Raw genomic sequence first — 13,100 nt, 5'->3', positions numbered from 1 at the left:
GTTCACGGTTCACTTTAAAGTACCCCAATAAGGGAAGCTCACCAGCTTTCGAACATCTTCGCTCCACACTTCACCCATCTTCGGCACCTCCGTTTGGAAAGAAACACCCAGGAGCTTCGTAAAGAGATTGCTTAGTCCCTCCATACAGGCACCCAGAGAGAAATATGGGCTGTAGACGCTGGGATCAATTTCAAACCTACAAGCACATGAGCGTGTTTGAGAAATAAAAAAGATGGAGGCGGCATATTTTGAGAAATTCAAACATTTCTTGTATAACAATACCCAAATATTTAATATGCAACATTTCATTAAATACGGATTGATTTGCATGCATCTCCGCATCTCAACATTCTGAATTATTAAAAATTTTCAGACATATTAGGGACTATGGCTGAAATAATGTCCCATCTTAATTCAATCGATTGAAAACTTTTTACTGAGGTGGCTCAGTGGTTAGCACTGTCACTTCACAGCAAGTAAGTCGCTGGTTCGAGTCCCGGCTGGGCCAGTTGGCAATTCTGTGTGGAGTTTGCATGTTCTCCCCATGTTGGTGTGGGTTTCCTCTGAGTGCTTCGGTTTAACCCCAGTCCAAAGACATGTACTATGAATTTGGTAAACAAAATTAGCCGTTGTGTGTGTGTGTGTGTGTGTGTATACGTGTTTTTGTGACATATCAGGACACAAATCTGTATAATGACATGGGTATGACACAGGTATTACAAAAAGGAGGTGAAATATGAGGACATTGGTGATGTCCTCATTTCTCAAAATGCTTATAAATCCTACAGAATGAGTTTAATCAGAGAGTAAAGATGCACACAGTCTCCTGTGATGGTTGGGTTTAGGAGTGGGGTGGGGTGAGGGCAATATAATATACGGTTTGGGCTGCATAAAATCAATGGAAACCTATATAATGTCCCCACTTTTCACAAAAAAAAAAGCGTGTGTGTGTGTGAGAGAGAATGTGAGAGTGTTTGGTTTTCCAGTATTAGGTTGCTGCTCGAAGGGCATCCGCTGCATAAAACATATGCCGGAATAGTTGGCGGTTCATTCCGCTTTGGCGACTAAGCCAAAAAGTTTAAAAGAAAATTATTTAAAAAAAGATGGAGGTGGCATATTTCAAGAGGTGCGTGTGTTAAAATATCTTACTTTTCTGTTCGTATGACACTGCTGAGGTAAGCATGATCCCACGGCATCACTTCCTGACAAGTGAAAAAAAACTAATAAATTAGGAAATCATGTTTAAATTTGTAAAGCAAATGAAAAAATGCAACATTTACAGGATTTGTTGAGTGTGTCTTCTTCATTTCTTTCATCATTTTGAAATCCTTCGATGTTCTGTGTTATGACAAAGAATAATATTTACAGTACAGTACCTGACAAAGGTCTTGTCGCATATCCTAGTTTTAGGATCAACAAATAATAGCTTGACTTCTAGTTGATTATTTGGTATCAGAAGTGGCTTATATGAAAGGAAAAGGCCTCTAGATTACACTTATTCTACCTAAATAAAATATGATCATGTTTTATTTTGAATTATTTCATTAGGACAGTAAGTTCTGACTTTGTTTAGACAAAAGTCTTGTCACTTAACAGAAATAATGTCCAGTATAGAATATAAAGTCATGCTGCAGTGGAGACAGAATGAATATTTTGTATGACTTCCATGAGCTTGGAGGACTGCATCCATACATCTCTGCAATGACTCAAATCACTTATTAATAAAGTCATCTGGAATGGCAAAGAAAACGTTCCTGCAGGACTCCCAGAGATTAAGATTCTTTGGATTAATCTTCAATGCCTCCTCTATCATCCTACCCCAGACATGCTTACTAATGTTTACATCTGGGGATTGGGCTGGCCAATCCTGGAGCACCTTGACCTTCTTTGCTTTCAGGAGCTTTGATGTGGAGGCTGAAGTATGATAAGGAGCGCTATCCTGCTGAAGAATTTGCCCTCTCCTGTGGTTTGTAATGTAATGGGCAGCACAAGTGTCTTGATCCCTCAGGCTGTTGATGTTGCCATCCACTCTGCAGATCTCTCGCACACCCCCATACTGAATGTAACCCCAAACCATGATTTTTCCTTCACCAAACTTGAATGATTTCTGTTAGAATCTTGGCTCCATGCAGGTTCCAGTAGGTCTACTTCAGTATTTGTGATGATTGGATGCAGTTCAGCAGATTATTCATCTGAAAACTGTAGCTTCTGCCACTTTTCCAAATGATCAACTAGAAGTGAAGTTATTGTTGCTCTTACAGCTGGGATCGGCAACAGGAATTTTGTCAGGTGGTGTATATCAACGATTATGATTATAAAATAGTAGGTAGTGACTGCAAAACATACCTGTCAGATAGTTTTTCTGTTAGCAGCTTCAAAAATTTCATCACCGTTTCTGTAAAGCAAACAAACTTGCTTACAAATACAGCTTTTAAATTCCTTTAATAAGGAAACCGCTATTGGAAGAAAGATCAAAATTCTCACAGCTATAAGGTCGCTGATTCAAGCTTCGGCTGAGTCAGTTGGCGTTTCTGTGTGGAGTTTGCATGTTCTCCCTGTGTTCACGTGGGTTTCCTCTGGGTGCTACGGTTTCCCCCACAGTCCAAAGACATGCAGTACAGGTGAATTGGATAAGCTAAATTGTCCGTTATGTATGAGTGTGTATGTATGTTTCCCAGAGATGGGTTGCAGCTAGAAGGGCATCCGCTGCATAAAACATGTGCTGGATATGTTGGCGGTTCATTCCTCTGTGACAACCCAGAATAATAAAGGGACTAAGCCGAAAAGAAAATGAATGAATACATATACAGTTGAAGTCAGAATTATAAGCCATCCTTTGATATTTTTTTTCTTTCTTTTTTTTACATATTTCCCAAATTATGTTTAGTAGAGCAAAGACATTTTCACAGCATGTCTGATAATATTTTTTCTTTTAGATAAAGTCTTATTTGTATAATTTCAGCTAGAATAAAAGCAGTTTAAAAAAATTTAAACACCATTTTGAGGTCAAAATTATTAGCCCCTTTAAGATATTTAATGTTTCAACTGACTACAGAACAAACCATCATTATACAATAACTTGCCTAATTACCATAACCTGCCTAGTTAACATAATTAAACCAGTTAAGCCTTTAAATGTCACTTTAAGCTGTATAAAAAATATTATTAAAATATAATAAAATATTATGTACAGTCATCATGGCAAATATAAAATGAATCAGTTATTAGAAATGAGTTATTAAAATTATTAACTTCAAACTATTAAGTTATATAAAACTATTATTAAAATGTGTTAAAAAAATCGTCTCTCTGTTAAACAGAAATTGGGGGAAAAAATAAACAGGGGGTCTAATAATTCTGACTTCAACTGTATATATTATAATTATTTATTTATTTATTTTATTTTTTTGTCATTGAAACATCTTTATCTAAGCCAGAGATGACCAAACTAAGTTGGCCCATGGTAACCTTTGATTTGGCCCACCATCCTATCTGAGAATGATGGGTGCTGGTTTAGAAATTGTCATTTGAAAAGTTGATTAACCTTTTATTTGTTTGTTTTATTAAGCTCCAAATAAAGCTAACTGAAATTAAATGTATCAATTTAAATGGTGTAAATTAATCAGATTAGTTAATCAGACCGTTAGAGGACAATGCAGAGACTGGTGAGCGAATCAAGGCAAAAGCAGATTCTGCTTGACTAGCCTATCCAGCACTGAACTACAGTTATAAATGTGATTTGTTTTTATTGTAAAAAGTTCATTCATTCATTTTCTTTTCAGCTTAGTCCTTTTATTAATCACGGATGCCCTTCCAGCTGCAACCCATCACTGGGAAACATCTGTACACTCTCATTCACACACTAGGGAAAATTTAGCTTACCCAGTTCACCTATACAGCATGTCTTTGGACTTGTGGGGGAAACTGAAGCACCCATATGGAACCCACGAGAACATGGTGAGAACATGCAAACTCCACAGAAATGCCAACCGACCAGGTGAGGCTCGAACCAGTGACACTACTCACTGCGCCACTGTGCCGCCCTTGTAATATGTTATTCACAAAGTTATACTGCATTAGTTACTACGAGACAAAGTAATGTTCTCTATTTATTTATAAATATTAGGAAAAGATTAGGAAATTACCCATGACAACTTTAATGTAAAATAGTTTGGTATATTTATCTTCAGGCCACTAGCCATGGCGATCAATGATATTTAGTTTTTAGGCCCTTTATATGAAAAACTTAGGGCATCCCTGATCTAAGCCTCTTCACTTAAAGGTCGATCTCGTGCATCAGCCATGTTTGTAGTTTGTTTACATTTTTTAATCAGATTTGTATTTCTGAATTTCTACCGGAAATAATAGACCATCCAACTCTGGAATCCTCATTTTAACACACATTTTGGGACATAAAATCGTATTTTCTGATACTATTGAAGATGGATAGTATGCGGGTTGTGACACAGTAATTGACTTCCATTGTATTTCTTTTTCCCACTATGAAAGTCAATAGTTACAGGTTTTGAACATTTTTAAAAATAACTTCTTTCGTGTTCAACAGAAGAAGAAAACCCTTAATGATATGGAACTACTTGAGGGAGAGTAAATGATGAGTACATTTTAATTTTTTTGTAGTGAACTAACCTTTTAAAAGTCATTTTTACCTGGAGTTTTGGCCATGGTCCCTTTCAAAGCCCTGTGTGCATAGGACTCATAGCCCACTAATGTAGCCAGCTCATGTCTACAAGCCAAAAGCTCATCCAGAGAAAGCAAGAGACTAGTGTTGGGGAAGAGAAAGATTTTATACGCAGCTTCCCGCACCTACCAGAGGGAAGAAAACAGACACTTATGGAACATGCAGAAGGAAGCATACTTTGCTAAAGCAGCCAATAGCACGGCAGACCAAAGAAACATGACCAGGGTCAAAAAAGAACAAAGTGAACAAAACTGACACAATAATGTAAACTATGAGAGCAAAATATATAAAGCTTATGCACAATAAAGTATTGTATTTTATTTGTAATTTAGTATGTTTAATACCATGTCAGCATCGTCTGCTTTTTATTTTAAAATGATTACAAATATAAACAAATAAACAGAAGAATTGCTTTTTCTACATTACCATGTAATACAATTTCTCAATTTTCCTCCCTAAATTAACAAAATTTACTTAAAGAGACAAGTTTCTGGCATAATTGTACCTTTCAGTTGTTCTATATCTTTTTTTGTGTTAAACAAAACAAACTCAAACTGATTTTGATCAAGTGTATGGTCAAATTAAGGCACAATATCCATTTTAGGTGAACTATCCCTTTCATAAGAGTTTTCTACATACAAAACAAGCAGATCACAGTCTAATATAAAAGGGGAATGGAGCAAAACATTGCTCTGGGTCTTCAAAAAGGCATTAGTCAGGATTATATGAGCTATGCAACTCCTGTACATTAAAACTAAATCCATCAAAATAAAATTTGAACATGCATATACACTCACCGGCCACTTTATTAGGTACACCTGTCCTACTGCTCGTTCACGCAAATTTCTAATCAGCCAATCGCATGGCAGAAACTCACTGCATTTAGGCATGTAGACATGGTCAAGATGATCTGCTGCAGGGGATTTAAGTGACTTTGAACGTGGCATGGTTGTTGGTGCCAGACGAGCTAGTCTGAGTATTTCAGAAACTGCTGATCTACTGGGATTTTCACGCACAACCATCTCTAGGGTTTATAGAGAATGGTCTGAAAAAGGGAAAATATCCAGTGAGCGGCAGTTCTGTGGGCGCAAATGCCTTGTTGATGCCAGAGGTCAGAGGAGAATGGCCAGACTGGTTCCAGCTAATAGAAAGGCAACAGTAACTCAAATAGTCACTCGTTACAACCGAGGTCTGCAGAAGAGCATCTCTGATCGCACAACACGACCAACCTTGAGACGGATGGGCTACAGCAGCTGAAGACCACACCATGTGCCACTCCTCTCAGCTAAGAACAGGAAACTGAGGCTACAATTCACACAGGCTCACCAAAACTGGACAATAGAAGATTGGAAAAACGTTGCATGGTCTGATGAGTCTTGATTTCTGTTGTGATATTCAGATGGTCGGGTCAGAATTTGCAGTCAACAACAGGAAAGCATGGATCTATCCTGCCTTGTATCATCAGTTCAGGTTGCTGTTGGTGGTGTAATAGTGCGAGGGATATTTTCTGAGAAGGGTATAAACGGAGGCCGGAGCCAGCTCCAAGTGGGTGGGTCTTGGAGCTCCAAGTGGGCAGGGCAAACCTTATTTAGTTGTATTTAGACTTGAATATTGTGCTTTGTAAATTTGTACAAATAACCGTACGTTCACACCGAAAGCGGCGAGAGCGTCCAAGGTCGTCAAAACTCGCTACATTGATCTCGTATTTAAAGGAGCCGTTGCAGCATATCAGTTACATTCATGCATAAGACATGTTTCTAGCGTGAAAATGTTGCGCACTTCTTATCAAATTCATACAACAATGGAAGATCAAGTTGCATGTGGTGTGGCTTTTTTCTATTTATCCAACATGTGTCCATATGTCAGAAATATCCTGAAGCAGCAGTACTGTTTTGTACTTTCACATCGCATGAGATTCCCGCTTTTTAAAGATAAATTTATATAACATTAATGAACATCAGTAACTCGCCAGTAACTTATTTAATGTATGTTCCTGTAGGAAAACATTGTAAATAATTGGAAATCCGGCGACCCTTGGGAACAACTGTGGTCGGAACCAAAGTTCACAGGTCTGTGTTCTCTTAACTGCTATCAAGCGGTGGGCGACTTCATTCTGACTGCTTGCTGCTGAACCGCGTCATAGCTCATTACCATAAAGTTGACTTCATTTCAACTCTCCTCGACGCTCACGCCAGGGAAGACGTGCCGCGCTACTCCTCGCTGTTTATTGCCGCCGGCTCTCATTGAAAATGAATGACTTCCGGCTACTTTGACGCTCTCGCCGCTTTCGGTGTGAACGTACGGTAACCCTAACCCTAAACCCAACCTCACAGTAACCTGTTGTGTTTTATTAACGTCTACACCTAAATCCAACCCTAAACCCAACCTCACAGTAACCTGATAAACCCAACCTACTTGCGGTTTGAGTCCCTCCCACTTGGAGGTCACCCAACCTACTTGCGGTGTAATTCCTCCCACTTGCAGGTCTCCGGGCTGCAGTGATATCTACTTGTATTTTCTTGGCACACTTTGGGCCCATTAGTACCAATTGAGCATCGTGCCACAGCCTACCTGAGTATTGTTGCTGATCACGTCCATCCCTTTATGACCACAGTGTACCCATCTTCTGATGGCTACTTCCAGCTGGATAAGATGCCATGTCATAAAGCGCAATTCATCTCCTACCTGGTACTAGTTAGGTGTACCTAATAAAGTGGCCGATGAGTGTATATACAAGTGCTGTGATATGTTGAAAGGTGAAAAATTGCACTAGAAATCAAATCCTCTATTTATTCTTGACCCTGGGTTGGATTTTTTTATGCACTTTCAAGCTCATGCAATGAACAACAAAATATGTTAACAGTAAATAAGTAATCATAATCATTTAAATGCACGCACCAGTTCATTAGGAGAGTCAGCGTGCAACCCGCCGATCTGAATGAGGTTTCCGTCAATGGAGAAGAAATGGCGAATGTGTTCTGGTAGAAATCGCTTCTCGACCGTGTTTGGGAGCTGAGAGCCACTCAGAAACTCTTGATAAAGATCCAGCAGCTTCACATTAAGAGCGACAGCCTTGCTCCTCTGAGATCATTCAAGAAGAAAGACAGGAAATCAGTGTGGTCTAATAAAATCAGGCTTGTATATTGGGAGCACTCTTACCTTTGTTTCATCCAGATGTATTCCACTAATCTCAAAATCAAACATGAAGAGCTCCGCCACTCTTCTAAAACAGCACCATATGAAGGAAGTTAGTACATTTATAAAGCAACTACACTACAAGTACCACAAGTCTTGCCGTGATCCCAGTTGTAAGAGCAACAAATAATAATTGGACTTTTAGTTGATCATTAAAAAAAAAGTGGCAGAAGGTGGATTTTTCTGATGAATCATCTGTTGAACTGCATCCCAATCATCACAAATACTGCAGAAGACCTACTGGGACCCGCATAAACCCAAGATTCTCACAGAAATCAGTCAAGTTTGGTTAAGGAAAAATCATTGTTTGGGGTTACATTCAGTTTGGGGGTGTGCAAGAGATCTGCAGAGTGGATGGCAACATCAACAGCCTGAGGGATCAAGACATTTGTGCTGCCCATTACATTTCAAACCACAGGAGATGGCAAATTCTCCAACAGGATAGCGCTCCTTCTCATACTTCAGCCTCTACATCAAAGTTCCTGAAAGCAAAGAAGTTCAAGTTGCTCCAGGATTGGCCAGCCCAGTCACCAGACATGAAGATTATTTAGCATGTCTGAGGTGAGATGGAGGAGATGCTGAAGATGTACTCTTTCTTTGCCATTCCAGATGACTTTATTAATAAGCTATTTGAGTCATTGCAGAGATGTATGGACACAATATTCATTCTGCTTCCACTGCAGCATGACTTTATATTCTATACTGGACATTATTTACATTAAGTGATGTGAAGCAAAGTCAGAACTTACTGTCCTAATTAAATAATTCAAAATAAGGCATGATCATATTTTATTTTGGTAGAATAAGTGTAATTTAGAGGCTTTTGCCTTTCATATAAGCCACTTCTGATACCAAATGATCAACTAGAAGTCAAGTTATTATTTGTTGATCCTAAAACTTGGATAGACGACAAGACTTTTGTCAGGTAGTGCATGCATCAAACTTGTCAATTGTGACAAGTTTTAGCCGAAAAACACATCTACAGAATTCAGTCAGAATTATTAACCCCCTTGTATATATTATGTGAAAATACTGTGTAGAATGTCTTGCTCTGCTCAACATCATTTGGGAAATATTTGAAAAAAGAAACAAAAATTCACAGGAAGGTGAATAGTTTCGACTTCAACTGTATATATGGAAACAAATTTATATCAGTTGGAAGTCGCCACACTCTTTGTCTATTAAACATTGGGGATCAATTAAATAATTTCCCACTGGACACTTGAGAAAATCCTATTAAATGTCAGAAGAACACCAAAATCTTGTAAAAAAAAAAAGGGGTTTACTTCTGAATTATTCACCTTTGATTATTTCTCTGATGATTTATTTCATATACAGTTGAGGGCAGAATTATTAGCCCCCCTTCGATTTTTTTTTTATTATTTTTTTTTTTATTTATTTAATTTTTTAAAAATATTTTCTAAATGATGTTTAACCGATGTTTTAAATTTTCACAGCATGTCTGATAATATTTTTTTTTCTGGAGAAAGTAAGGTTTGTTTTATTTCGGCAAGAATAAAAGCAGTTTTTAATAAATAAAAAAAAACATTTTAAGGTCAATATTTTTAACCCCTTTAAGCTAAATTTGTTTTGGATAGTCTACAGAACAAACCATCGTTAGACAAAAACTTGCCAAATTACCTTAACCTGCCTTGCTAACATAACTAACCTAGTTAAGCCTTTAAATGTCACTTTAAGCTGTATAGAAGTGTCCTGAAAAATATCTTGTCAAATATTATGTGTCTTCGTGGCAAACATAAAATAAATCAGTTATTAGAAATGAGTTATTAAAACTATTATGTTTAGAAATGTGTTAGAACAAATCTGCTCACTGTTAAACAAAAATTGGGGGAAAAATAAAGAGGAGGGATAATAAATCTGACTTCCACTGTATATATGAAAATCTACGTTTTCAGAGACCCTCCACCCCAGCTCCACCTGTGTTTAGATCTGCTACGAGGGTTACATATTATGTCTGCAGCAGTAGTGTGTTATATTCTCAGATGGCATGTTTGTGTACATACTGGCAGTAGCAGGTCTCGGTACTTGCTCTGCCATAATAATCAAAGCAGCAGCAGCATAGCAGATCTGTACCGCCAAGACCAAATACATAAACATCGCCATATGAATATTCATTACCATACTACCATAATCCAGAGAGTGTTCATGACAGATATATATATATATATATATATATATATATATATATATATATATATATATATATATATATATATATATATATACACACATGTATGTATGTATATGTATGTATGTGTGTGTGTGTATGTATATATATATATATATATATATATATATATATATATATATATATATATATATATATATATATATATATATATATATATAATTTAATTGAGTTTTCAAAATTTCAAGGATTAAGAGACTTCAGTTTATCTGGATTTAATAGGCTTGTTCACACACTTTTGTTTTATTACATTTCCACCTAATTCATAATGCATAAAATAACAAAAAATGCATGTTTTCAGACGTGATTAAAACTGTATAATGTTGTTTAGAGCAGAAAGATTGATGACTTTCTTTGTTTTAAGCAGTTTGTATCACTTTTTATTTTTGGCTTAAAAAAGCTGTTCAGAGCCTTAAAAGCTGATTCCTGCTATGCAGAATGGCATTTTAAACTTTCTCAGATTACATGGTTTTCACTTTAAACTTGTAAAAACATGTTTAAATCTGCAGATAATGTTGTTTAGAGCAGGAAGAATGATGATTTTCATTGTTCCATATATGAATTTTTAGACAGCTCAATCTCAATGTTTTAATTTTACATTCAATCATTCATTTTCTTTTCGCTCAGTCCCTTTATTGATCAGTGGTCGCCACAGCGGAATGAACCGCCAACTTATTAACCCTGAAAACCAGTGTTGTTTCACCAAAAACTATTGTTAAGTCCAAACATTGGCATTGTTCATTCATTATTTCATTTTCCAGGGGTCGCCACAGCGGAATAAACTGCCAACTATTCCAGCATATGTTACGCAGCTGCAACCCATCACTTGGAAACACCCATACCCTCTCATTCACACTCATACACTACAGACAATTTAGCTTACACACTTCACCAGTTCCGCATGTCTTTGGACTTGTGGGGGAAACCGGAGCATCTGGAAGAAACCCACGCCAACATGGGGAGAACATGCAAACTCCACACTGAAATGCCAACTGACCCAGTCGGGGCTCAAACCAGCGACCATCTTGCTGTGAGGCAACAGCAATAATAACCGCGGCGCCCTTTTAACTTTACAGGTAAACAATAATTTTTGGAGGAATAACGCTGATTTTCAGGGTTAATGGGGTTACTCGGTTTGATCGTTTTGTCATTTACTGAAAGACTCAAGATCAGATACTCAATGGTTAGCACTGCCGCCTCACAGCAAGAAGGTTGCTGGTTCGAGTCTTGCCTAGGGCGGTTGGCATTTATGTGTGGAGCTTACATGTTCTTCCCGTGTTGGCGTGGGTTTCCTCCAGGGTGCTCCAGTTTCCTCAAAGTCCCAAGACATGTGCGACAGGGGAATTGAATAACCTAAATTGGGCGTTTGAGTGTGCATGTGAGCGTATGGGTGTTTCCCAGTAGAGGGTTGCAGCTGGAAGGGCATCCGCTGTGTAAAACATATGCCAGAATAATTGGCGGCTCATTCCGCTGTGGTGACCCCTGATGAATAAAGAGACTAAGCCGAAGGAAAATTAATGAATAGTTGAACATTAAAATTGTAAATATCTTATTTAATCTTGACACTGGAGCTGAAAATGCTGAAAATTCTGTCTCACCACAACAATAAATTACCTTTAATAAATTAATTATTATTTTACCGCATTTTAAATCAAATAAATCTACCCTTGGTGAGATTTTTTTTCAAACAGTTAAGGAGTCAAAAGTCATATTGCTGCTTAAGAAATGCATTTTATCCTGTCTACCTTCACATATTAAGTAGGATTAGGAAATCCACCTGCCTTGTGTCCGGGTTCAACGTGTCCAAAACAGCCTCATTTTCCAGCAGATTCTTCAGACTCTGACACAAATCGACATTTGTGTTAAGCCTGTAACACACACACACAAATAAAAATAAACTACAAATATGGATAACTAACAGTAAATCCAGCATAAGCATACAAACAGATTCATACTTTTCCACAACAGTTCCGATATCAATGCAAGTTTTCTCTGCTGCCTCCCGATAAGCAGCGTCCGGATGAGCCACTTTGATGAAATCTGCCTGCAACAGAAGACTAATTAATAAAACCACTAATAGAAACCACAGATTACATTACAGGTTCCCGCTCTAAGCCAAAATGCTTAATTCCCTGACTTTCCATGACTTAAAAGCTGAATTTCAATGCACTAATAGAAAAGAGACAGATGTTATGTTGAGCAGTCCCTCTAGAATTTACTTACACTGCACAGTGGGGGAATCAAGTATTGAACACCTCACCATTTTTCCTCAGAGAACCTATTTCTAAAGGTGCTGTTGGCTTGACATTTTCCCCAGATGTTGGTAACAACCAAAGAAGTCCATTTACTATATGCATGAAAACAAATCTAATTAGTTTACAAATTAAGTTATGTGTAATAAAGTGAAATAAAAGGGAGGTGTAGAAAGGCAGTGAAAGCCCAGACAGGAGCTAAGTCTCTCAGTAGTTATTGTGCCTCAGTACACGCGTTTACCATATTATTTCACACAAAAAATTATTTAAAAAAATTAAATGCTGGGTTTCACACAATTCCTTCATCTAGTCCCAACACAAATCGATTAAGTTAACGTAATTGCTTTTACAAATTTTAGTTGATTGAACATAAAATACTAAATTTTTTGTCCCAAAAAAAAAAACTTAAAGGGTCACGAAACACCAAAACACATTTTTTGAGCTGTAGACAGTCGTATACATGTCCCACACTGCTATAAACACTATTAGGACACCTATATTTCACTAAAAAGTGTAAATTGGTTGTTTTTGTGTTATTTTAAGCAAATTCGCATTTCCGGTTTGAAACAAATTTTTGAAGCTGCGTCACGGTCATGACATAATAGCGTGTATTACAGCGAGCAGACTGGGCGTCTGTGCCAGAGTGTGTCTTATTACGTCTTACAGTGTGTTGCATTAATGCATGAGTAAGGCTTGGTTCAAACCAATCAGCGCGCTCTATTGTGCAACTTCATTAATATTCATT

The 13,100-nt window shown here is 37.4% G+C and overlaps 1 protein-coding gene across 4 annotated transcripts in view; it reads right to left on the bottom strand.

Annotated features, from left to right (window-relative positions):
• mipepb (mitochondrial intermediate peptidase b) overlaps window positions 1-13,100 on the bottom strand; it is a 31,834-nt gene that overhangs the window by 12,675 nt on the left and 6,059 nt on the right. For 3 of the 4 annotated variants that reach the window (XR_015501525.1, XM_087271376.1, XM_087271377.1), the window contains exons 3-11: window positions 12,059-12,147; window positions 11,885-11,971; window positions 7,859-7,922; window positions 7,598-7,780; window positions 4,668-4,824; window positions 2,347-2,395; window positions 1,281-1,338; window positions 1,150-1,202; window positions 43-196 (exon numbers count right to left, since the gene is read on the bottom strand). Coding sequence is in view for 3 of the 4 variants with exons in the window: in XM_087271376.1 (XP_087127502.1) it covers window positions 43-196; window positions 1,150-1,202; window positions 1,281-1,338; window positions 2,347-2,395; window positions 4,668-4,824; window positions 7,598-7,780; window positions 7,859-7,922; window positions 11,885-11,971; window positions 12,059-12,147 (894 nt within the window). In the remaining variant the exon portion in view is untranslated. The remainder of the gene's footprint in view (window positions 1-42; window positions 197-1,149; window positions 1,203-1,280; window positions 1,339-2,346; window positions 2,396-4,667; window positions 4,825-7,597; window positions 7,781-7,858; window positions 7,923-11,884; window positions 11,972-12,058; window positions 12,148-13,100) is intronic. The other variant, XM_087271378.1, reaches the window with a different exon arrangement.

The sequence above is a fragment of the Danio rerio genome, chromosome 10 (assembly GCF_052040795.2).
Source record: "Danio rerio strain M-AB ecotype USA chromosome 10, GRCz13ab, whole genome shotgun sequence".
Lineage (NCBI taxonomy): Eukaryota > Metazoa > Chordata > Actinopteri > Cypriniformes > Danionidae > Danio > Danio rerio.
Note: the sequence above shows the minus strand (reverse complement) of the source record. Positions and strands in the feature narration are given on the sequence as shown.